The 27,427-nt window shown below is 36.0% G+C and overlaps 2 protein-coding genes and 1 long non-coding RNA gene across 5 annotated transcripts in view; 2 read left to right on the top strand and 1 right to left on the bottom strand.

The window, feature by feature from the left end:
• LOC147845544 (uncharacterized) overlaps positions 1–2,883 on the top strand; it is a 3,628-nt gene extending 745 nt beyond the window's left edge. Inside the window, exon 2 of the long non-coding RNA XR_015480518.1 lies at positions 20–2,883. This is a non-coding gene — a long non-coding RNA (uncharacterized LOC147845544). The remainder of the gene's footprint in view (positions 1–19) is intronic.
• rab3db (RAB3D, member RAS oncogene family, b) lies at positions 2,523–27,427 on the bottom strand. Of its 3 annotated transcripts, none has more exons than XM_087242498.1 (5): positions 26,441–26,527; positions 16,262–16,495; positions 5,881–5,999; positions 5,214–5,338; positions 2,523–3,484 (listed from the first exon to the last, which is right to left on the bottom strand). In XM_087242498.1, the coding sequence occupies exons 1-5, from the start codon at positions 26,486–26,488 to the stop codon at positions 3,300–3,302; spliced, it is 711 nt and encodes a 236-aa protein (XP_087098624.1). In that variant the 5' UTR covers positions 26,489–26,527; the 3' UTR covers positions 2,523–3,299.
• LOC147845543 (uncharacterized) overlaps positions 18,113–27,427 on the top strand; it is a 261,502-nt gene continuing 252,187 nt past the window's right edge. The window contains exons 1-2 of the mRNA XM_087244082.1: positions 18,113–18,192; positions 18,584–18,712. The gene's annotated coding sequence lies outside the window, so the exon portion shown is untranslated. The remainder of the gene's footprint in view (positions 18,193–18,583; positions 18,713–27,427) is intronic.

Here is a 27,427-nt window from a genome sequence, read left to right as displayed (position 1 = left end):
GGAGTACAGTTCACCCAAGAATATTGTGTGTTGGTTTTGAACCTTTAAGAATTTCTTATTTTCTGTTGGACACTAAAGAAGATATTTTGAAGAATGTTAAAAGCCTGTAACCATCCACTCCCATAGTAAAAAAAAAAATGGAGAATAAGGAAATGATGACAATGGGTGAACTATCCCTTAAAGGAATTTCATAAGAAATAGAAACTACGACTAATAAAACGGTTTTGCTATAAAAGGATGAAAACAATTAAAGAAATTCATGTTTGCTGCTCATGTAAGCGTGTCTGAACCCTGAATGAGAGGTTTGAGGGCTCAGATGAAGAAATGTGTGAGAGTTTAACCATCCAGCAGTGTATTTAACAGCATTAAGGCCAGCTGGCACTGAAGAGGATAAAAACCCGCGGGAAAAGCTTGAGTGCAGGCGCGGGTCTGCTATCTGTTTACTCTGAGAGAACAGTGGACATAACGGACAGCCAGAAGAGTGTGCAGAAACACTGATAGAGGAGAGCAGCCCTGTCCACTGCTTAATCAACAACACCGCTCATGTTTGCCCTCAGTCTTATGTGATTTGTTGATATGCATTTAGCTGGCTGAGAAGTCAATTAATTACAACAAAGATCAACCTCATCTCAGTCATCCATCAGGGGTCGCCACAGCGGAATGAACCGCCAACTATTCCAGCATGTTTTACACAGAGGATGCCCTTCCAGCTGCAACCCAGTTATGGAAAACACCCAAACACTCTCGCATTCACACACATATATCACAGCCAATTTAGCTCACCCAATTCACCTACAGCGCATGTCTCTGGACTGTGAGGGAAATCCAGCACAACACAGGGAGAACATACAAACTCCACAGTCCACACAGAAACACTCACTGGCCAAGCCTGGACTCGAACCAGCGACCTTCTTGCTGTGAGGTGACTCTGCTAACCACTGAGCCATGTTTTTTTTAGAAAATTTAAATGTTCGAATCACTTAAATTTGTAAAAACAATTAAGTTAACAACATGAAGGAATTGCATGGGTCCCAGCATTTTTTACGGTGTAGTTTTATAACTGTTTTTCTCTCTGTTGTGTTCATGTATGTTGTCAAATGTTTTTTTTTTTCTAGATAGACATAGCTAGACAAGATATTTATATCTGCAAGCCAAGTTTCCTGTTCTTGGGTAAAGGTGTTAAGGCTATGTTCCCCTTTTTTTTAACCATCATGTTTGCATGGTTTAAAAAACTGCATAACAAGGATGAAGCTATCACATTGTGTTATACACTCATCGGCCACTTTATTAGGTACACCTGTCCAACTGCTCGTTAATGAAAATTTCTAATTAGCCAATCACATGGCAGCAACTCAACGCATTTAGACATGTAGACATGGTCAAGAAGATCTGCTGCAGTTCAAACCGAGCATCATGTAAGAGAAGAAAGGGGATTTAAGTGACTTTGAACATGGCATGGTTGCTGGCGCCAGTCGGGCTGGTCTGAGTATTGTAGAAGCTGTTGATGTACTGGGTTTTTTACGCACAACCATCTCAAAAGTATCAAGTGGCAGTTCATAGCCTTGTTGATGCCAGAGGTCAGAGGAGAATGGCCAGACTGGTTCTAGCTGATAGAAAGGAAACAGTAACTCAAATAACCACAGGTCTGCAGAAGAGCATCTCTGAACGCAAAACACATCCAACCTTGAGGCAGATGGGCTACAGCAGCAGGAGACCACACTGGTTGCCACTCCTGTCAGCTAAGAACAGGAAACTGAGGCTACAATTTACACAGGCTCATTGGACAATAGAAGATTGGTAAAACGTTGCCTGATCTGACGAGTCTCAATTTCTGCTGCCACATTTGGACGGTAGGGTCAGAACTTGCCATCAACAACATGAAAGCATGGATCCATCCTGCCTTGTATCAGCGGTTAAGGCTGGTGATGGTGGTGTAATAGTGTGGCACACTATTGGCACACTTTGGGCCCATTAGTACCAATTGAGCATCGTGTCAACACCACAGCCTACCCGAGTATTGTTGCTGACCATGTCCATCCCTTTTTGACCACAGTGTACCCATCTTCTGATGGCTACTTCCAGCAGGACAACTCACTATGTCATAAACATCTCAGCGCTAAACATCTCAGACTGGTTTCTTGAACACGGCAATAAGTTCACTGCACTCAAATGGCCTTCACAATCACCAGAGCTCAATCCAATAGAGCACCTTTGTGATGTGGTGGAACGGGAGATTTGCATCATAGATGTGCAGCCGACAAATCTTCAGCAACTTTCTGATACTATCATGTCAATATGGTACAAAATCTCTAAGAAAAAATTCTAGTACCTTGTTAAATCCTACACCACAAAGAATTAAGGCAGTTCTGAAAACAAAAAAGGGTCCAACCTGGTACTAGTAAGGTGTGCCTAATAAAGTGGCCGGTGAGTGTATAAAGATTGTTAACTTCTTCAAATAACAAATGAGGTCATTATTTTAAAAAGTGTGCCAACAATGAACAATTTATAATCAGGAACACTCCTTTTATCTGTATTCTAACAAATGTTTATTTTATTTTATTACACAAAATACTTCTCGAATTTTATAATAAGCACAAGACATTGTCAAAATCAAATCAAGAATAAAAGACGGAAAGACACTCAAAGGGATAGTTCGCCCAAAACTGAAAAGTCTGTCATCATTTACTCAATCTTCACTAGTTCAAAACCTGTTTGAGTGGCTTTTTTTCTGTCAAAGACAACGGAAGATATTTTGAAAAATGCTGAAACCTATAACCATTGACTTCCATAGTATTTGTTTATCATACTATGGAAGTCAATGGTTAAAGGTTTTCAACATTCTTAAAAATATCTTCTTTTGTGTGCACCAGAACAAAGAAACTTTGGAGGTTTAGAACCACTTGATGATGTACAAATGATGAATAAATATCATAGTTGGGTGAACTACCCCTTTAAAAAAAAACTCTCGAATCTTCCAGAAAGCTTCACTTGAGAGAATTTTTCCCAAGAGTAAACACACATCAGTTCATCAGAACTCACAACATTGATCTCAACAATAATGAGCTGAAAAAAAAGGCAACGCATGCAAAAAGCACAAAGAACCTTCAAAGCGTGAGGCCTGTTAGAGGGAAAGATGTGTGAGAAATGTGAATGAACCTGCAGTGTGTGGAGTTGTTTTGCGACGGGTGTGTCACGTAGATCACCAGCGCAGAGTCCAATCCACGTCATCATGATACTCCGTCCACGTCAACAAACCACAGCAGAGCTAGCAGGAGGAAAGTGTTTTCTGTTGTGTGCTTTCAGCAGGCGCAGGCACTGTGTCCTTCATCAGCCGCGTCCTGCAGACTGCAGTCTTTATGGTTGGACACGGCGGCGTCTCCGTCCAGGCTTTCGGTCATCTTGTCACAGATCACGTCCACCAGACACTCAAACACCTGCTTCACGTTGATGCTGTCTTTGGCGCTCGCCTCGAAAAACTGGAAACCTGTAAAGACGAATAAAAGTGAAAAATAAAGTCAAGTTTCTCAAGTATATATTTTTACAATTATTATTCCACCTCTTGTGCGATGGTTATTCTTTTTAAAATTTTGAGTGATATTCATTAGATTAAGGATTTTTTCCCACTATTTCCTGTGAATATTTTTTCTTCTGGAGAAAGTCTTATTAGTTTCATTTCGGCTAGAATAAAAGAAGTTTAATTATTATTGTTTTTTTTTGATTATTAGCCCCCATTATAAGTAATTATAAGCAATATGTTTCATTGTCTACAGAACAAAACACGGTTATAAAATGAATTGCCTAATAAACCTAGTTAAGCCTTTAAATGTCACTTTAAGTTGAATACTAGCATCTTGAAACATATCTAGTGAAATATGATTTACTGTCATCATGGCAAATATAAAATAAATCAGTTATTAGATATTAATTATTAAAAATAGTATGTTTAGAATGTGTTGAAAAAATAATCTGCCTTAGACAGAAACTGGAGAAACACACTGTATATGTGTGTGTGTATTTGTATTATTATTAATAACTGGTAAAATGTATACATTTGCTTAATATATTAACATATCTTAATATTTTTTGTTATTAATAGAAGTAAAAATTTAATAAACTAAAAAAATTACTTGTTTATAAATCAAACTTCTTTTGTAAATTATCAATTAATTAATTATCCATTATGCAAATTAGAAATTATTAAATAGTACAGGAAATTACTAAATTAATGATTGACTTTATGTATTAACAAAACAAAACAACAAATGAACTTGATTTATAAATGATCCATTATTTAATTATTCAGTATGAAAATGATAAAATATCTAGGATTTTTTTTCTAAATAATCCAGGAAACTAATAAATGAATAGATGTTTTCTTTTTCTGTATTGACAAAACAACAACACAAAAACAAAACAAAACACACACACAAAAAAAGAAACAAAACAACAAGAAACACGAAACAAAACGCAACACAAAACAAAACAGAAAACGAAACAACCACAACAAAACCAAACCAAAACACAACAACAAAAACAAAACACAAAAACAACAAAAGTAATAAAAATAAACTAAACAACACAAAACAAAACAAGGGTTAATTAAACAAAACTAAAAACACACAAAACAACACTAAATACAAAACTAAACACAAAACTAAGACAACAAAAACAAAACTAAAAACATACAAAACAAAACAAAAAACATGAAACAAAACACAACACAAAACCACAACAAAACAAAACCAAACCAACACAAAAACAAAACCTAACAAAACAACAATAAAATAAATTAAACTAAATTAAACAAAACACACACACACAAAACAAAACAAACAAAAAAACTACAAAAAAACAACACAAAAAAGAAAAAAATAAACTGAACAAAATTAAACAAAAACACACACAAAACAAAACACAAAACAAAGCTAAATTAAACAAAACAACACACAAAACAAAACTTAATACAGAACTAAACAAACAATAAAAACAAAACTAAAAACAAACAAAACAAATCAACAAAAAACACAAAACAAAACGCAACACAAAACGAAACAACCACAATAAAACCAAAACAAAACAAAACAACAAAAACCAAAAACCAAAAATCACAACAAAAAAACTACATCAAAAAATAAAACTTAAAAAAAAAAAACAACAACATTCTGGTTATTTATTTATTCAGATGATTTATTTTAAAGTGTGTGTTCCCTCACCGAGCTCGTGTGCGAGTCTCTGGCTGTCCTCAGTAGGAATGAGCCGCTCGTCCTCCAGATCACACTTGTTTCCCACCAGAATCACCTGAGCATTGTCCCACGAGTACGTCTTGATCTGCGTGGCCCTACACAGTCAGGACAGAAACACTAAACACTCTCAATCAGTATTAAAAAACTGTTTTAAACTATGAAAAATCTTAAAAGAAGTCAAATTTTTCAAACTCTTCACGGCTAAAAGTTGTTGGAAGAAAAATCAAGGTCCCATAATGCAATTCAAAGCAGAAATAAACAGAAGGAAATACAGAAAACAGGATTTACGGGATTTTTTTTATAGTGTGTTATACACTCACTGGCCACTTTATTAGGTACACCTGTTCATGTGTGCACTTGTTTGTGGTTTACAAGGAGAAAGAGTTGTATAATGGCCGTATTCAGTATGACTTGAGTATAAAAATGATTTACAGGGAAACAGGTTAAAAATCATACTTTAAAGTCTTTTGACATTCAAAATTTGCCTCAGATTTGCTGTGAGTGTTGGGTTTAGGGGTGCTGGGGTCATAAAATAAGCATTTTTATAGTGTAAAATACATTACGCCTGGAGGGTTACTGCAAACCATGTATACAAGTATGTGTGTGCGTGTGTGTCTGTGTGAAGCGTGTCACTCACCAGTCCCGAACAGCATTGAATGAGTCCCGGTTGGTGATGTCGAACATGAGCAGGAAGCCCATTGCTCCTCTGTAATAGGCTGTGGTGATGGTCCTGTAGCGCTCCTGTCCCGCCGTGTCCTGAACAACAGCAGCAGGACAATAATCACAATTCAACACATGACTGATGATGATGATGATGGTGATGGTGGTGGTGGATTAATGTGTTATTACCCTCTACAACCAGGAGATGGCAGAAAAGAGCTGCCACCATTTTTGTTTTTGTCTTCACAAATTCTGATTGTTATAATTGTATTCATTCATTCATTTATTTATTCATTGTCTTTTTGGCTTAGTTCCCTTATTAATCTAAGGTCACCACAGTGGAATGAACCGCCAACTTATCCAGCATATGTTTTACGCAGCGGATGCCTATCACTGGGAAACATCCATACACACATTTACACCCAAACACTATGGACAACTTAGCTTATCCAATTCACCTATACCGCATGTTTATGGACTTGTGAGGGAAACTGGAGCACCAGGAGGAAATCCACATGAATGGGAGGAGAACATGCAAACTCCACACAGAAATGCCAACTAACCCAGCCGAGGCTCAAACCAGCAACCGATTGTGCTACTCATTGTGCCACCATGCTGCCCTGTTATAATTTTAGATTTATTTCCTCTAGTTATTTAATATCTTAATGGGGCAGTTCATATGAAATAACTATGTTTCCTCTCCATATACTCACACTCATGTGGTTGTAAACTTTTATGAAACACAAAAGGAAGATATTGTGAAAAATGTTAGGGAAAAAAAGCAGCTGTTGACATCCTTACTCAGAACAAACAAAATACTATGGAAGTCAGTAGCTGCTTGCTTGTTTGTTTGTTTTTTCAAACATTCTTCTAAATATCTTGCTTTCTAATGTGGAAATCACTACAATCACCCTCAAAGTCTGACACGTTAAGTCTTCTGAAATTGGAGAAGATCAAGTTCTCTCTCAGAGGATCATCTCACAAGTTTTATACTCATTGGAGGCCACTACTAAATTATTATGAGAATTTAACACCTCTCGAAGCGATTATTTAAGACATTATTTTATGGTCAGAATTAGCTTACAATTTAGCCTTTTTACTCTGGTGTTATTATGCCCTAAACTAGACACATTGGTCCAACCTCAGCACAACTAAAACCACAATAACCAAGGTAGCACATTATTGTTGTTGTAATTAATGTATCTATTTTATTGTATTTATTGATCTATTTATTTATTTACTTATTTAATTTACTATGCCCCATGTTCACTTTATTTACTTATATTTATATGTATATGTATGGATGTGTGTGTGTGTATATGTGTGTGTGTGTGTGTGTGTGTGTATACACACACATACATTTATTTCAATTTATTTATATATTTATTTTAAATTGTATTATTACTATATATATTTTTGTTTATTTTACCCTTCGTCATCTGTTATATGTTTGACAAGAAGATTAGCTATGTGTATGTATGGGTAGAATGGGTGGGGGGGTTTTGGGGTTGGATGTTTACAAAAGTGTTTAAAAGAAAAAAAAAAAGAAGATATTGGACATTTGTATACAACAAATGCTATTCACTTGTGTTCAATAAATAAAGTTTACAATAAATAAATAAATATCTTGCTTTCTGTTCAACAGAAGAAAGAAACTAAAACTGGTTTGGAGCGGATAATGAGTACTGCAAATAAGTTTTCATTTTGGTTTGAATAATTTCATACAAGGTAAAAATCACCATGTTTTAAAATGATTTATAATCATACATTGTTTATATAGTTGTTTAGGGCTAAATGTTGCCTTCAACTGTATGAAATAGCTGAATTTATACAAAATGCAATCAAAATTATTAGCCCTTCCATGAATTATACTTTCTTTTTCAAATATTTCCCAAATTATCTTTAATGGAGCAAGGAATTTATCACAGTATTTCCTATAATATTTTTTTCTTCTGGAGAAAGTCTTATTTGTTTTATTTCAGCTAGAATAAAAGCCGTTTTCATTTTTTAAAAAACATTTTAAGGCCAATATTATTAGCACCTTAAGCAACATTTGTTTTCCATTGTCTTCAGAACAAACCACAGTTATACAAATTACCCTAACTTGCCTAATTAATTGACCTAATTAAGATATTTAATTTAAATATCACTCTAGGCTGAATACTAGGATCTTGAAAAATATCTATGTAAAATATTATTTACCGTCATCATGGCAAAGATAAAATAAATCAGTTATTAGAAATGAGTTATTTAAACTATCATGTTTTAAATAATCTTCTCTCTGTCAAACAAAAAAAAAAATATGTAGGGGGCTAATAATTCTGACTTCAACATTTAACATTTAAAATAAACACACTATAATATAAATATAAATAGTATTTGATTATATTTTGTATATCAAGTAGGTATCATTATAATATGCAATATTATAAATAATATATATAATATTAATAATATAATACATAATCTGTTCTATCCTGTGATTATTTGAATAATGCAGGTTCAAAATCAAATGAATTAAAAATCATCCAGCCATGATGAAGGACTGCTGATCTGAGTTGGCACAGCAACTGACCGGCGTCGCATAGAAACCTGCTATTGGCCAAACAACATTAGCATGAAGAGCCTCCATCACCAGAGAGGACAAGTGTTGCCTGAGCAAACACAGAGTCACACAAGTTTGCACATCATCCATTAATGACTCACTGTAGGAGGAAAAACTCTGACTTTTTGAACAGTGGAAAGTAATTACTATTTAATAATTAATCAGTAATTACTATTTATTATATTTCTATGACTTCTCTAAAGCCAAAGCTAGAGAAAGTTTCAGACTGGTTATATTGTTCATGTCTTACCCTCAATGTAAGTAAAAATAAATTCAATTAAGAAAAATGAGGAGCATTGCTCAGATATTTTAGTTATTGGAGAAGTAATAATTATAGTTGATCAAGTTAAATATTTAGGTATAATTATTGACTGTAATTTAAATTTAAAAAAAAACATTAAGTAGGTTTCCAAAAGAGCTAGAGCAAGCCTGAGGATTTAGTGATGTTTTATAAACAAATTTCAGGAGGAGCATGATCAGTCTTTGACGAGGCTAATTCATCACACACACAATCATTCTATTATCCAATCAGTTGAAGAGCAGACCCCTATAAATAGTCATAGGGGGCGGGGTCTCTCTTTATCCTGATAAGGGGAATAATGCCGAGTTCAGACTGCATGATTTTAATAGTAGTCGTGTCACAGATGTTTTCACACTGCATGACTAGCTGGGCTAGCATTTCGTCGCTGCTTTGTTTACACTGCAAGATGGATCGGCGACAGGGACTTTCACATTGCATGACTTTACTATAGGAAGAATCGCCGACAACTTCGTCCAAACTACGTCTCACAGCCAAAAACACGTAGTATATCTTTTGTTATTAACTACATGATGAGAAAGAAGTCTTTAATGGGGTAGAACATGTACATGTTTGCTCACCTGGGATTAAAGGGAATTAGCCATTTCTCCTCAACGTTGCTAATAAACTAATGTCTTTCTGTATGAAACGTCAAACATACACGGTTGCTCCTGAGTCCTGTCAAACCTCCACTAGTTTTTCCTCCATTTCGTGGGTCCAAATAAACCGAAAAAGAGAGCTTTTAACTTCTCCCCCAGCCTCCTGCTGGCCTGCAGCAGGTATACACACACGCACACACACAAGTGAAAGCCGCTCTCTCATTGGCTGTAGGCAATCGCTGATGTTATTTTCAGTCAAAACTCAATTCACACGGCATGATTTGAATCGCCGACAGCTCCAGATATTTAGCATGCCGAATATCTCACAGGCATCGGCGATTCTCTCAGATCGCCTCTTTGAAAGTTCATACTGTGTGATTGTCACTCACGTGCACGAGCAGCAATTTGCCTGGGATTTCAGGCATTTGTCGGCGATTTCTCAAAACCTGTCGGCGAGCCAAAATCGGGGCTAAAATCACGCAGTCTGAACTAGGCATAATACGAGTTAGGGTGTCTTTCCCAGCTCAGAGCCCTCTCCCCGGACAACACACCAAATACGCATATTCTACTCAATCAAATATCTCTGAGTGTGAACTCGTGAATAGAAACATTGGGGCATCGGTTACCTATGGCTGCTGCTAAACGTTTTATGAATTCAATGATTTTCCCTCACTTATCTTATTGTGCTACAAGCGGCCCCACATGAACATTACAACATTTTAAACCATTGTAAACAAACTGTAAATATTTTAGCTAAAAAGCCAAGGAGCTATTATCATTGTAACTGTATTGCACAACAAATATGACTAAAATTCGACAGTTTCTTATTTTACGCTGATGTATGCTTATTGTATAAAATATTTAATGATCTTGCACCACCACCTCCCAAACAATGTGTGATTGTCAGCAAGGACAATGTAAGACAGACTAGGGTGTCGGTATGCCCACACGAAATCTGCGTGCGCAGAATTCCGTAGATTTTTAGCCCATCATTAATTCTGTTTATTTACTTGAGTAAATGTGTGTAAATTTATATTTATTCAGTTTTTAAATTAATTACAGTAATGTTATTGACTAATATGAAAATGTGCATCTGATTTGTGCACAATGCAGTTTGTACAGTGATAGTTTCTGTCTTTTAGTAGAGATATTATACGAGAGACTTGCTTTGTTTATCAAATAAAGTGCATCTAATTGGATTTGCAGATTAAACATTAAATAAAAGTTTAAAAAGGTTTTACTTTTTATTTCACATATTAAGGATTTAGTCATGATACTCCCAAAATAATTCCGCAGAAATCTGCAGATTTTTACCAAAATTCTCTGCAGAAATAGCAAAAAACTTCCGCAGATTCCGTCTGGCCTTGGTCATTGGTTATAGGTGACTTTTCAGTTAAACTTGAAAGAACTGCTTTTGAACGATCAGTTTTTTTAGTCAGAGCAGCAGAAGGATGGAATAAAACACCAGTACATATCAGAGAGAGTATCACTTTTAATCATTTTAAAACTGTTCCAAAAATTTGGCTTAAACAAAGTCAAATATGTAACCACTCATTTGATTTCATTTTATTGATAATGATGTATTGCATGCATTGTATTGTAAGTGTATTGTAAATGTATTATTTTTTACTGTTAAATTTGTTAAAACTGCCTGCCCGGGGACTACAGATGTCATGTTGTACATTGTCCCTGCGTAAATAAATAAAAAATACATTTAAAATAATAATAAAGCTCAGATACATACGCATAAAAGTATCAATCAGAGCTGTGAGATTAAAGTCAGCCTGGAAATTAATTTGACACTGTTGTGGTCGGTGTTGGTGGAAACGCATTACAATTAACGCAAGTTACATAATAAAATGACTTTTCTATGTAACAAGTAAAGTTATTACGCATTACATTAAAATAATTCCTTCATTTTCTTTTTGGCTTTAGTCCCTTTGTTAATCAGGGATCGCCACAGCAGAATGAACCAGTTAAACACAAAAGAAGATATTTTTAAGAATGTTTCCAAGAATCCAGGAGCAGAAAAAAATTCTATGTAAGTCAATGGTTACTGGTTTCCATGCATTCATTCGGCTTAGTCTCTGATTTTAAGGGCTCACCTCAGCACAATGAACCACCAACTATTCCGGCATATGTTTTACGCAGCGAATGCCCTTCCAGGTGCAACCCAACACTGGGAAACACCCACACACTCACATACACTATGGCCAGTTTAGCTTATTCAATTCACCTGTACCGCATGTCTTTGGACTTGTGGGGGAAACCGGAGCTCCCGGGGCTCGAACCAGCAACCTTTTTGCTGTGAGGCGATTGTGCTACCCACTGTGCTTCCCTCAGAAGACAACATTAATATCCAATATTCCAGCCGCAACCTAACACTGGGAAACACCCACACACTCACATACACTACTGCCAATTTACCTTCTTCAATTCACCTGTACTGCATGTCTTTGGACTGTGGGGGAAAGCGGAGCACCCGGAGGAAACCCACGCCAAAAACGGGAGAACATGCAATCTCCACAAATACATGCCCAGCCGGGACTCGAACCAGCAACCTTCTTGCTGTGAGGTGACAGTGCTAACCACCAAGCTACGGTGCAGCCCTTACTGTTTTCCAATAAACAGTTCCTAAACATTTCCTAAAAATTTCTTCCTTTGTGTTCAAAAAATAAACAAAACACAAAAAGGATTGGAACAAGTAGAGAATGGGCCTGTTTCAGTAAGGAGGTTCAACCAACTCGGAGTTTAAACTTGAACTCCGAGTTGATTTTACCGAGAGATTAAAAACTCTTGAGTTTTCGGTTTCAGAATAGCTGATCTGAGCTTGGTCAATCAACTGTGAGTCGACCAACTCAGAGTTAAGCGTGCACACCGCGACTATTACAAGGCATTATCAATGGAGCAAAGATACTACGAGTGACCATTGCAACATCTTAATAAAGAGATCACCGTTTTTTTCTCCAGCTGAACTTGATGTGCTCATGCAAAGTTATAGCAAATATGACCATACATTTTGAAAAGCAACACCACTGCATCAGTGAAACAGAGACAGTTAGCGTGGGAAGACACAGCTGCTCAAGTTAATGCGTAATTTTACATCTAAAGTATTTAAATATTTAAGAATAATACAGTAAGTAATGTTATGTGTGACGTTTATAAAATCTTTACACACGTTCCCACTTTTATAGGCGTTGATCAGTTTTAATAGATTTAAAAGTGCACTTGTGTGTCTTCCTTTTTTATTAATCAAGTGATAGAGGTTGATATGACATTTTGAAATGTAAGCAGAACTAAACAATAGTTTTTAGAAAGAATAATAATCCCATTAATCTAGTTACAGTACATGTCGAAGGTCAGTGAATTTAAGTTAATCATTTATTAAAAAAGGACAAGCCATTCTTGTACGTGCCTTTGTTCTTTGTGTGACTAAAATGTAGTTAATAGCTGTGTTTTTATTCAAATACGTTAATTAAATGTATAAATAGAACAAAATCGTCACTTCCTGATTAAAACGCAGCCAAATATCAACAGCAAAAACAGAATTTACTGCGGTAGAAGAAGCTGCGTCAATCTTTTCTTTACTTAATAAATGTACTTGCGCCTCAGAAGACAACGCTGCCACACAATGAACGCGTGGGGGCATTTGAAGCTATAAGACGTGAAGAACAGACACTCTTAACACGCTCCAGATGCTCTGGAGGTCAAAAATAATATACATTAATACTGAAACGGTTCAGGCGTTTTAGAATGACCAAAACAACACTTTAGATGTGTTACAGTGTGCTCAGCCTGTTGGGTTGTCTGTTCACACACATTTTCATCACCATATGATTTCTTATAACTAACCTTTAATGCACATACTGTAATTTGTTCAGTAAAAGTATTTCCATCATAGTTTGGGGGCATCTTTTCTATCGAATAAAAGTTTATCCTACTCAGTTATTTATGCGTATTTTCAAAAGTTATGTGCATCATGACGTTTCCATCAATCGTTTTGATGCGCATCTCCAAAATGAGCATTAAAATAGGTGGGTGGAAACGTAAGGGTAAGGAGAGAAATACCGCTTTGTCTTTAAAAAAGTGGAGGAGACCGACAGAAACTCAGAGTTTAGAGAATAAAACCTGCTCCTGACCAGGTTATGTTCACAGCGTAAGCTACTGACTCTGAGTTAAAGTTATCTCTCTTTCAGAAACAGGCTTGACTTACCCTGCTTTCTCCAGTTTAACATTACTGCCATTTTGAAATTGAAAACCCAAAGTTTCTCTCATTTTAAGGTTAAAAACTCTGAGTTTTCACTTAACCTCCTTTCTGAAACGGACACAATGAGTAAATGAGAAGAGAATTTTCTTTTATGGATGAACCGTCCCTTGGGGGTTTTTAAAAATTTGCACCCACAACCTTTCCGTTATCAGCCATCAATCTTCAAGCCCAAGCCTATTTACATATCCAAAATCTGCATAAAATATTCATGAGTGGAGTGAGCTTTAGAAATGTACTGTAACCTTTTCAAGTTACCAAACTACATGTTATTCCAGTTACAGGTTGACAGAAACAGAGGATCTGCACAGCCAAGAGGAGCTTTTATCAGAACCACGCACACCCACACACACACTTTTCTAATACTGGATCACAGCCACAACTCACATTAGAGTAAATGCACTTCTGAAAACACAGCCACGAACTTCAGTCACCCCTGAATAACAGACAGTCAAATTGCACAGTCAGAACCTTATTTTCCAGTTTGCACCTACACTTGAAAAAGAAATGAAGAATTGATGGATGGCGGCACTGTGGCTTAAGGCTGATTTATACTTCTGCGTCAAATGTCGGCGTGCATAGTCACGGAGGATGTGCCATATTGAGTTTATATGTTGGCATTATAAATTTGACCAGGAACCACAGTACAGAACACACGTGATTTGTGGAGTCACTGCAGAGTTTTACCCTAATGGAATGAAAGTTTATTACTTGCATGTGTTTTTAGGCCGGTGATTTGTAAGCATTTAGGCACAACAGAGTTTAAATGAAAACCCTTAAAACAATTGTGCATTTCTGAGTGTGCCTCACACAGATGAGTAGGCTTGACAAACCACCTGAAGAAAGACTCTTCTCTTTCAATGCAGTTTCAAGAGTTCACACTTAGCTGATGATTGATAATAAAGCTAGTTTGGCGTGCTGAGCCCTGAGCTTATAAGATCCTCGAGCCCTGGGCTCCCTCCCGTTGCAAGGCGAGAGGGGAGTTTGAGCTCAGGTATATCTCGATGACTCCCCCTCTTGCTTGTTGTAGCTATGTGTCAGATATGGATGCTGAAAGGTGTACTCAGAGTTTAGCTAAAGTATTTGGATTAATTGTTTAAAGTGCTTGTTTTTGAACAGTGGGAGGAAACCGGAGGACCCAGAGAAAACCCACGCGACCACGGGGAGAACGAGCAAACTCCACACAGAAATGCCGTCTGGTTTGGAAAGGAATTAAACCAGGGGCATTTTTGCTGTGAGGCAACAGCGCTAATCGCTGGCCACCGTGACGCCCGTTTCTTCAAGACGAAGATATTGAGATGAGAAAAGTCTGGTTATTTATAGTGAGTTAAGGATCGTCTGATAGGATAATCAGTCATTAGCTAAAGTTGGAACAGCTGTAAACAATCATAAACACGTGATCCTCTTGAAATTTGTTTATTAATAAACTTCACTTAACCGAAAGCATTTGAAAATGGAAAACAGACACATAGAAACCATATGCCTTACGCACTGCTCCTGCTTGAACACGGCTCATGTTCCTGTTCCCAGTGTGAAACCTGGTTGTTTACAAGCACAGCGAAAAAATATGTGCCGCTAAAGTATTCACAGCATTTCACTTTTTCCACATTTGTCACAGCCTTATTTCAAAATGGATTAAATTGATTGATTACCTCAAAATTCTACCACAATAGCCCATAATGACAATGTGAAAAAAAGAGTTGTATAAATTGTTGGAAATTTATTAAAAATTAAAAAGCTGAAAAATCACATGTACAGAAATGTAAATGTAAAAAAATGAACAGAATGTAAAGAGTAAAAGTAATCTTAAAATGAACAGGTCACAATTTCAATAGCAGAGTGTAAATATTGAAACTTAATGGAACTTTAGGACCAAGATTGGTAAAATGTGTTATTAATGGAGCCAGTGTACACTTTAATTGTGTACATGTTGCAAACCACTGACATTGTTACAATCCACACTATAAAAAAAAACATTACATGGTTGCCTAAATAATTTAAGTGGAATCAAATAATCTTATGCTATCAAACTTGAGTTACATTAACTTAAAACAGCTTCTATATCAAAAAGATTTGAAACAAAATTAAATTATTACATTTACCAAGTTATGATTTACTTTAGATTTAGATTAGATTACAGTCAAGAGGTCGAACATAGTTAGTGCTTGATAATATTAGCAGGTTTGGCATGCTGTCCCTAGAGTGAACCCTAAGTTCAGTAATAATTGAGCCCAGGGCTCCCGCCTGGTTGATGAGCATGTAAGGGGGTACGAGATCGGATAGTTCTCGAGAGCTCCCCCTGGTGAAGGAGGATAGGGGGAGATGAGGTGGATGGGGGGGGTTCTTCTAAACGAAGATAAGGAAGTAATGCTAGACGGGATATTTATTGTGAATTTGGATTAACCTGATTGGCTTGCTAATGATTACAGATCATTTATATCACGTGCTCCTCTCGAAATTGGTTTGTCAAACTTAGATGTATTAACCATTATTTACAGTGCAGAGCTGTTGCAACTTGCAACACGAGCATGTAAAAAGTTTTTCTGCTTTTAGTTTAAGATGTTAGACTGATCACGTGATCGTCAAACTTACCCAGATTTGTAGTTTAATCCTCTTGTTGTTCCTAAAAACGGTTTTGACCTTAAAGTCGATCCCCACTGTGCTGACAAAGGCTGAAGTGAAGGAATCGTCCGCGTATCGAAACAGAAAGCTGGTTTTACCGACGCTGCTGTTTCCGATGATGAGGAGTTTAAACATGTAGTCAAAGTTTTGGTCTGCAGCATCTTTCTGTGACGGCTGAAGACGCGAGTCAGTCACTGACGCCATCTAAAAGACAGAAAAACAGACCTTCACTTTTCATTTCAAAGTTTTAAATAAATGCTATAGCCAAAATCACTTTAATATGCTATACATTTACAAGTTGTCGAAAACTATTTAACTTACGTAAGTTTTAAAAACTACAAAAAAAAAAAAGGTCTTACTTATATTGTAGAAAAGGAATAACAGAAAGCTTTGGTGGTTATAAAACCTTGACTTTTTCAAACGACTGTAAACCTTCAAAACAGTACAATTTTTTTTTTCACTTATGCTGGTACCTTAAAATAGTACACGATTGTATCTAAAAAATCTATATTAAGCAGATTACACACGTTTATTTAAATATTTTTTACTTTTATTTATTTCAACTAAAATGAGCATATTATATATATATATATATATATATATATATATATATATATATATATATATATATATATATATATATATAAATAAAACACCATTTTAAGGTCAAAATTATTAGCCCCTTTAAGCTATATATTTTTTTGATAGTGTACAGAACAAACCATCATTATAAAATAACTTGCCTAATTACCCTCACCTGCCTAGTTAAGCCTTTAAATGTCACTTTAAGCTGTATAGAAGTGTCTTGAAAAATATCTAGTAAATATTATTTTCTGTCCTCATGGCAAAGATAAAATAAATCAGTCATTAGAAATGAGTTATTAAATTATTATGTTTAGAAATGTTGCTCTCATTTTCATGTTTTGAAAATCTGCTCTCCGTTACATAAAAATTGGGGAAAAAATAAACAGGAGGGCTAATAATTCTGACTTTAACTGTATATACATATATGATTTTTTTTAAGCCATTTACTATTTTTCCAAGTCTATATAATTACTACTGCAAGAAGAAATCAGAATTCGGTACATACTTTCAGTGTGCCTTTCCTTGAAATGACCCGGCCTAATCCAGCTTATATGAAATAAGCCTGCTCCTGAGCAGGTTTGGGCTACAAAAACTGTTGCTATGACAAGAACTCTCAGATGAGCTTTGAAGAATGAAACTATCCTGAATCATGTCAAATCATTAACAACCAAATCCAGCTAACTGAGCAATCCATGTACCAAGAATGGACCCCAGATTTTTAAATAGCTGTGTCTGCCAAATATTGTCCTACCATAACAAAACATACATCAAGGAAAGCTTATTTATTAAACCTTTAGAAGATGTAGACAGTCACTCCCACTAGCCATTTTGGCTGGTTGAAAACTATTTTTAAATTGTGGTTTTCTTAAAAGCAGTGTTCGACTATGAGCATGACCCATATTGCGTGCAAATGTGATATAAGAATCGAGAAACAGCAGGACAAACAAAAATAATTGCGTTCGCACAAGCAAAGAAAGCAGGTGAAAACCGACTGAGAGGATGATCGCTCGTGCTAACAGCTGATGTAATGCTCGCGACTGTTTAAAACGTGTGCGCGCTCCCGTTTCCTTGCGTGAAGCAACCGTGCCTGGAAGGCAACTGTGTTTGATTCTCTTTCAAATAGACTAGACAAAAAGTTATGCTAATACACCAACAGTCTCCATTTGTCTTTTTGTAAGCAGTACCGGTTACTTTCGCTTTGAACAGATTATTAATTGGCCTTGAACGTGTGCATGTGATCATCCTTTCATTATCACACACGGTATGTTTTTCACCTGCTTTCATTTGCTTACAGTTATTTTTGTTAATATGGTTTAATTATCTTTTTTTTGTTTACAATAACATTGCTTTAATATGAGATTAACTCTCCAATTATGAGTAGTTAACTGGTGATCTGAGAGACCTTTAGCGAGGACAGATTACTGTGCATATTTTCGATACATGACAATAACTATTTTTTAAAAGTCAATTGTTCTTCTTTGTTTTTGTTTTTTTAAAGAAATGTTTTGTTAAATAGAAAGCATAGTATACAGCTATATTTAGCTTGTTTTGACACATTTTAAATTTGTGGCTAAGATATATTTATTGTTTGGTGTGGTCCAAGATAAATTTGGATAATCTTTAATTTTAAGTTCTGAAAAGTCATGTGAAATAAAAACTAATGCAATATAACACTGAAACAATGACCCATTTGCTCATACACGACACAACAATTAATGAGGAGGCATGTGGACATAACACAAAATCTAAATCAAGTGTTTTAGCATGTCAAACTCATATTTATGCATATAAAAAATATTTTTCCAACAAAAAAATTGTGGCTAGTGAAAATACAGAGTGGCTAATAACGTTGGAAAACTACTAGCCACAGTGGCTGGTGATCAAAAAAGTTAATGTCAAGCCCTGTGTACACGTACACACACACACACACACACACACACACACACACACACACACACTGTATGAACTGAATCTGCTGTCCCATTTGAAGACAACATCAACTGAACAAGAAATAACATAAAAACAACACTCACACCTAACACTTTTTTCTTGTCAAATACCCTGCCTCACACTGACTGAAATACATCACATTAAAGAAGTTAGAAAGATTACAAACACAATATCATGCAGACTATACAAAAACATCAGGCATTTTGGTTTGAAAAGAGATTTGGGATTACCCTCTGATCACAACCGTCCACACCGACCTGCATCTTCACCGAGAGGAGAGCTCAAACTAGCAGGAGAACTCTTGGGAAATTGAAATAAAACACTGATCATTCAGAGCCTCGCGACCTGATGGAGAGCGTCTCCATGGCGACGGGGCCCACGGACAAAACCTGCAGACCCATTAAAAGGCAGGCAGACGCTCCTCTCCAGAGGTGGAGATGTTACAACAAAGAGAGTGCACTATTGTCTGGAGAGCACTTGTTAGGTATTATCAATCTGAACTCATTTGCAATAGTAATTCAGTGTGGAGTGAGTACAGAAAGTGGCACTCATGAAGAGGCGCTCATTTTTATGCTTGGTGAATAATTATTCTGATATTTGTGTGCTCAAAATTGCTCTTTTACTATTGAGGAGTTTGTGACTGGTGGTTTATCCTAACGGTCAGGTTTACAGTGTAGGGCAGAGTTGCTAAATGATTGTGAAAGATGATAAGAAACACTCAAGAGGTTTTGAAACGCCTTCCTATTTTAAGTGGTAACTGCTCCAACAAAAACGAATGCGTAGAATGCATTAAAGAGAGGCATGCTTTGCAGAAATCACTCTGCAGTATGTGTACACAACCTCTCTCTAACGGCAAAACAAAACCCACACTTCTATCCCATCCATAGTAAGAAAAGCAAATGCTACAGAAGCCAACATCCTTCAGAATATCTTCTTTTGTGCTCAACAGAATGAAAACGCAAAAAACTAAACTTAAACTTGTCATATAAGACAACAACATGGTCATTTTTAACAAGTAGTTACTTTTTAGTGATAGAATTAGTAGCTCATCAATATGTAGTTTTTTAGTACTGTCTGTTCACACACAGAGGCAGGTTTACATTTTCCTAAAAATCGAAATGTTTGTGTACATTTCATTAATTCAATCTAATTTTCATTAAACAGTTATACATTTTCCCATGAAATATACTAACACTGCATTTAGCTAAGACTTTTTTCGCTCTATTTTAACGATCTAGGTGCAAAGTCTAAAGCACATGGCACAAATGTTTATGTTTTGGGTAGGGCTACAACAACCAATTGATTAAATCGATAATAAATGTATTGCTAAAAGCGATTATTTCATAACCAATTCATTGTGTCACGCCATACAGAGACGTTTGATTATTCAAAAATCACTTAGTTTAGCGCGGAGCGGAGTGGTCTCTCGTGTGCACTAATACAAAGTTTGGCACTTCATAGGCAGGGATGAGGAGGAAGGAAGTTCAGTAGCAGGGTAAATCACTACGGAATCCTAATTCTGTTCTGTTTTGAAGTGAGGACCATAAAGTCCCTGGTGCTGGTATTTTTACTCGTTATCCAGCTTGACAAGCATGACAAGTTAGTGTTAGCTCATTTACCCTTAGAGCAGCGACTGAAAAATTCAAACTGAGCATTAGCGCGATGACTAGTGGTGAGCCAGAAAAAGATGTGTCATATTATCACAATTATGCAGCATTTTACCCGTGTAATGCTTATTTTATGTTTTAGACATGTAAATACCATACGTGCCAACACCATTTTTCCCCGGAGTCTTTTGTATTTCAGACCCATCTCATGTTTTGTTATTTGTCAAGGAAAACTCCTGTAATTACACCCCCCCCCACCCTGGTCCTCAGCTTTTTGGATTGCAGTGGCTCCCAGATGCAAACACAAACACCTATACATCCCCACCACTCCGTTACCCAACAAAAACAAGACCCCCAAATAAGATATCTTATTAATCTTATTTTTCTTACCCCATTGCCAAATATTTTAGCTTGTTTTAAGCAAATAATCACTTAATTTTTACGTTTTTTTTTTTTTTTTAAACAAGACAATTTCTTAAGCTATTTCATGTGTCTAGTATATATATATCTTGCTTTAACGTTTTTAAGATATTTGGATTGAAAAAAGGGCAAAACTATTTAGTTTTTTATTTTATTATTATAACTATTATTATTATTATTATTATTATTATTATAACACCTCAGGGATGAGCTTTTTTGAATAAAGGATTGGAAATGAATGCTTTTCTTTTTTTTCCCCAATTCAACGATTAATCGAATAAATAATCGACATATTAATCAACTATAAAATCATCGTTAGTTGCAGCCCTAGTTGAGCATAACATGCATTAAACCAATCAAAGTCTGATCTCCCATTACCTTTAAGAGTCAGTTGCTTCACACCATGGCGCATTTGCTATTTACATGGCGGTGTTTGTAAGTAAAAAAACTGAACGCTTCACTAGCGAGAAAACAGCTAAACAGACCATCTGCAGCAGGAGGATAAAGAACAAGCCTCCTCCAATCAGCCTCTTTACTTTCTCTTTACTTTACTTTTATTCCTTTACTTTCCTGAAGTAAGGAAACAGTGAAGTACTCACTCCACAGAAAAAATCCATTAGCGTACATATTTAATTTAGCTTGTTAAGTGCAAAGATTTGTTTCAAAACTATTACTAAATTCAGTTCTGATTTCTAGCAAATGAATAAATAAGCAATAATATCGACGTGTGGTCAAAAAAAAAAAAAAATCTAAACACACATCCTATTGTGATACCCCGTATGGTAATGCATACGTCTCCAAAACCCGATAGGTGGACAAATCTAAATCTGTTTTTTAATAAAACAAAGATAAATTTGCATATAATAAATGATACTGCTAATAATAATAACAACATTGTACAAATGCAAATTGTCATGAATAAACTGCAAAAAGTTTACTCAAGATGACATGGAGGCAGTGTTTTTTATATTTATGTAGAAAAAGAATTTTTTTTTCATTTGTAAATATATTTGTGCATTGCTGTACATCCTGTGTGTATTAAGCAATGTGTAAGCATTTGGACCTGCATAGGCGCATAACTAACGTGCTCTGCACTAGACTTAGACCTGCTTTTAGTTGGTCATTTGCATGGTCTATTTCAGTTCCTCAAAATAGCATCACGCCAACAATGCGCCTTAACACACCTCCTTTTCAGATTGACACGCCCATGAGTCCACAAAATGAAGCAAAGAATTTTCTATTTAAACACTGTGGCGCAAAACATGAAAATTACTGTTGCACTGGTCGAAAATAGCAACAAATTGCGCCAAACACGACTAAAAATTCTTAAATCAAGAATCATTTCCTAGACTAATAAACGTTTTAAGAAATAATGTCAAAATTAAGTGAGTTTTTCTTTAAAACAAGTTAAATAATCTGTTTTCGCTTTGAAACAAGATTTCGCTTAACACCACCGCAGATTACTTTCTTTGTTTTAAGGAAAGACTCACTTCAATTTTTATGTATTATTTATTATTTAAGCAAGACAATATTTTATATTATATTATATTTTACTCAAAACTGCTTCTTGATTTGAGAAGTTGTAGATATTTTTCTAGATAGAAACAAGACAATAAGTCCAAGTAAGAATAGCATTTTTTGCAGTGTAAAAACGGCAAATCTCAGATTCACCAATGTTTTACTATTACACTGTTAAAACGAAACACTGAGTAAAACTCTACCTTCTAAGGTCTTAAGTCTCATCACATGCTGAGCACAAGACCCTCCAATACTAAAACTGAGGATTTAAGATGTCAAAAGTGGATTTTATTTCCTAATCTTTTGGCAACATGGCTGGCGATCATAATCCACCTCACAACTTTGCTGTGGCTTCATTTATTATTATTCCAAATGTGCATCATGCGCGAACCATAAAACACACAAATAAATGCTCAGCATTCATTTTATAGCCCAAATTTGAATGTTTTTATAACAAATGCCACTTAGCACAGCTCTGCGTCCATTAGTAATTGGACTGAATCCCATCTCACTGGTCCCGCGAGGAACACAGATCAATAATGCTTATGCTGTAGACTGTATGGATCCCCTCCCCCCTTTATATGCTAAGATTCAGAGAGTAATCTACAGCAAAACATGACATTTACAGCATAAAAAAGCTGTTTTAGAGCTTTAAATAGCTTTCTTTCCTTCCATATTAAAATGAATCAAGTCAAACTACAAATTAAGGAGATAACTTATTGTGTTTTATATTTTATCAAGAACAGGTCAGACCCTTTATGTCATTTCATTTCACATAAACTGATCATATCATTTGCCATATTTTGATCATTTATTTTCATAAAAGATTAGTTGAAACATTAAACAATTGCATTTAAAGGGGACTTACCGTGCTCCTTTTTGCAAGATGTAAAATGAGTCTCTGATGTCTCTTGAGCGTATAGAAATCTATCTGATGTTAGTGTTTACACCTGAAAGATATACTTATTAGAGCGTTTGCTCATCTGAAATTTTTAGTTTGAATTTTAAAGATAAATAGATGCTTACAATACGATGTTTAATGTTTAGAATGTTTAGTCAGCAGAACTTTTATCAAAACTTTGAACACAGCAGATGTTTTCTGAGATAAATAAATACATCTTGCAGAGATACACCTAACCCCAACCCTACTTCTATCCGCTTGTTAAGTGGTGACGTATGTAATACTGTTTCCGGGTCCATGCCGCCATTCATTTGAGTTGAGAAATCATTCGTTTATGATCACTTTTTATTCATATAACACATTAGAGTTAATTTTATATAAAGTCATAGTGTGCACAACAATCTCTGGGCTTGCTGTATAACAAATACCAACATTTTTACAATTTATAAAAAAAAGAATTACTTTCTAGCCATTGGATATTAGGCATGGACATATATATTGCGATCGTGATTTTCGAAAGTATTAAATCGCTTTGTAAACGTTTATTATTACCATTTCGTGGGTCTCCCCATTCAGTTGAATAGAGCGCTTGGACCTGGATGCCGCTTCGCGTGACGTCACACTTAACAAGCGGATAGGCATGGGCAAGTATAAGATTCTGACGGTATGATAACCTTGAATTTAAATATCACGGTATTGTGATTAGTGCTCTAAAATATGTTCTTTTCATATGGCAGGGTAAAAAACAAAAACTTTTTCAGTTTTGTGCACAATATATTTTAAGTTAAGAAACATTTCTAACATTTTGGAGCAGTAAACATGTCAGGCTATAAAATTCAATTGCATCATTGTCTTCTGTTGTCTTAATTAGTTTTTAAAAACACAGGTTTCTTTACAATCTAAGACAGCATCTTTTCTGCTGGAGATACTGTTGTCCTAAAAAACAAAACAAAAAAAAGTCAATAAAAAATCGTACATATACCTTAGGAATGGTATAGCAGAAAATCTTGACGGTTTTAAAACTTTTTCAAACCGCGGTATATCTTGAAAACGGTTATCGCCCCATGGCTAACCTCTACCACTCACAGTGACATCACGTCACTAGCTCTATTGAGTGCCTGTCTGAGATTGCATGTGCAAGTCTGCAGCCAGATACTATTGAATTGGGAAGGGGTGTGATGTGAATTTCAAAATGCATCTTCACATGTGAGCATTAGTTATTTCAGTATAGGTGAGGCGATAGAGTGGCTCAGTGGTTAGCACTCACAGCAAGAAGTTCACTTGTTCGAGTTTCGGCTGGGTCAGTTTGTATTTCTGTGTGGAGTTTGCATGTTCTGTGGGTTTTCTAAAGGTGCTCCAGTTTCCCCCACAGTCAAAAGACATGCGCTACAGGTGAATTGAATGAACTAAACTGGCTGTGGTGTATGTGTGTGAATGAGTATGCATGAGTATTTCCCAGTACTGGGTTACAGCTGGAAGGACATCGCTGTGTAAAACATATGCTGGCTAAGTGTAAGGTTCATTCCGCTGTGGTAACCCCTGATGAATAAAGGGACTAAGCTGAAGGAAAATAAATGAATGTAAAGTATAGGAGAAACTTTACCAATATCTCCTTTCTTTTTTAACTTTCCTGAAAACATCTTCATTAGACAGTGAAACATTGAGGTAAATTTGGTTTTATATTTGCACATTCAGACTTCTAAATAATATAACCTCAGAAAAGTTTTCTTTGCAAATTCTAAACCGGGAAGTCATATTAGCAGCCAATTACTATCAAAATACATCGTTTACAGTCAATTAAAAAGCCCCTATTTTGCATTAAAAATGGTCATATTTTAGTTTTAGAGGTCTCCAACAACATGCTGATATGTGTGCAAGGTCAAAAAACACTTTCATTGTATTATAATGTGCTGTTATTTTTACCTCATTTTACCTTAGCCACTCCCATCTGAATCATTCAGTGATTCATTTGTTCCCAAACCCCTCTTTAGCCCAAAGCTTATCTGCGGTTATTGGTCTGATGACCCAGTCTGTTGCGATTGGTCGACAGCGTTTAGCATGAGACAGAGAGAAATGCCCACCATGTCACGTTTTTAACGTAGTTTTGGACGCGATATGCGAATAGCCCCATACTGATTTAACCTGAGAGATATAGTACAAGCACTGATTAATAGATACGCGATTACAAACCGCGCAGGGTGATTACAACTTATAACACACAATTAAACACATATTTTTGCAAACTACACAAAACGAAGCAACAATTTTTAATGACACTTCCTGTACATGTAATGATCCGGAGGAAAAAGAAACTGGTCTATTTGAACTGTAAAAGAGACTGACAAAGTCCCTGTCAAAGTCTGACAAAGTCCCATAGTCTCTGCTGCTCCTTCAATAGCAAACTGCCAGCGAATCCCGTGTTGGAGCATAGGTTATTGTATCAAAAATCAAAAAAATGACAGGAACAAACAGAGCACTTGTTTGGCTATACTGTGGTATTGTTGTAAAAATTAATATTAACCCTTTATTCCCCACAGACAAATCTCCATCTGTCAGTGATTGTCATATTCGCGTCATGATCAGTCTTGTTATCCCTGGCCTCTCCGCTAGTGTGTGAAGGGAAAGCACGTGCACATTTTACCAGAACTGGAAGTACATATTTGGTGATGTACCATATCGACGTCAATGGGATCAAACAAAACATCCGAACCCAACTCGATTCAGTCATTCAACTTCAAGTCTACTATTTCATTAAAGAATCAATAGTATTAAACAAGGTGCACTTTGAGAATTGAACCTCAGCTAGATGTGTTCATTCACTTAGAGCCGTGTTACACAATGCATGGAAGGCCATTTTCAAAAAACTATAATAGGGGCTCTTTAAATGGTGCTAATGTTGTTTTCAAGTCAGAATTACATGTGATTTTAGACTGAATATTCAAACGTTCCATGGTAAACAATATAGGGAGCGTCACTGAATGAATATGCAAATATAAAGCCAACTTTACCTCAATATTGAAACACATCATCAAATGCATACAACAGTAAGCACAAGTCATTTGAAACGAACAGCCATGACGATATCAAATCTCTTTTTAATACCTCAGAGACTGGGATGAAAGTTCACCTCTCTGCAATAAACCAGTAAAATCTTCATCCCTTAGTTACAACAGAGGGCCAAATGGTGCTTTGAGGGCCAGTGTCTCTGGTTACCATGGCACTGATCTGTCTATTGATCGTCTGGCAGATGTCCACCACAACTGTGTTCCAGTACAACAGGATAAAGCAGGACACATGATTCACTTTGGTAGGCTATTTACTCAAATGTGACAATGACATAAAATAAAAAAATGATCCAGTAACTTTTTTTATAAAACCTGTTTTGGTAACACTTTATTTTGATGGTTCATGCAAGTATTAGTATAATGTCTGCTTAATATCTGTTGATACTGCAGCTAAACAGACATTTAACTGACTATAAGAAACTTTGCAAGTACATGTCAACTTACACTAACTCTAACAGTCTACTTATAATTTAATAAGAATTAGTTGGCATGTAAATGCAATGAAACTTATCAAACGGACCATCAAAATAAAGTGTGACCCTGATTTTCCCTGATAATAAAAACAACGGTTATAGTACTTCGGTTAGTTATATTTACCCTGGTATTTACATGGTAGTATTCCAAAGTAACGTAAGAATTCCGTGGCACTGTATTGTACCAAAGTAAATGGTTCTATGGACTTTCGAACGTTCTAAACTGTTCCAAACTCCTTTAAAAACAATGACATCATCACTATGTCCCTGTGATCAAATGTAAACATTTCATATCCTGCTCAAGCCAAGTTAATAAGACTGCTGTGGTTTTCCTATCCGGAGACAGAGAATTGTTTGTATGACCGTCAGAAAATTAGTGTTAAACACAAACACTGAAGAGAAGTTCTTACCTTCACACGGCGCTTTATCCCTCGTGCTCCGGTAAATCCACACTGGATTCCTCGAGTGGAAAGGCGCCTGTAAAAAAACTCAGTCGGTGTGTGTGTGTGTATGAAAGTGTGTGCACGCGCTCGTCTGTGTGTGTGTGTGTGTGTGTTTGAGCTCCCGGATTTGAAGTGTGTACACAGCGGCTTCTACAGCTTATTCCCAACTACTCT

Source organism: Danio rerio, chromosome 3 (genome assembly GCF_052040795.2).
Source record: "Danio rerio strain M-AB ecotype USA chromosome 3, GRCz13ab, whole genome shotgun sequence".
NCBI lineage: Eukaryota > Metazoa > Chordata > Actinopteri > Cypriniformes > Danionidae > Danio > Danio rerio.
This window is presented reverse-complemented; position numbering and strand designations above follow the sequence as displayed.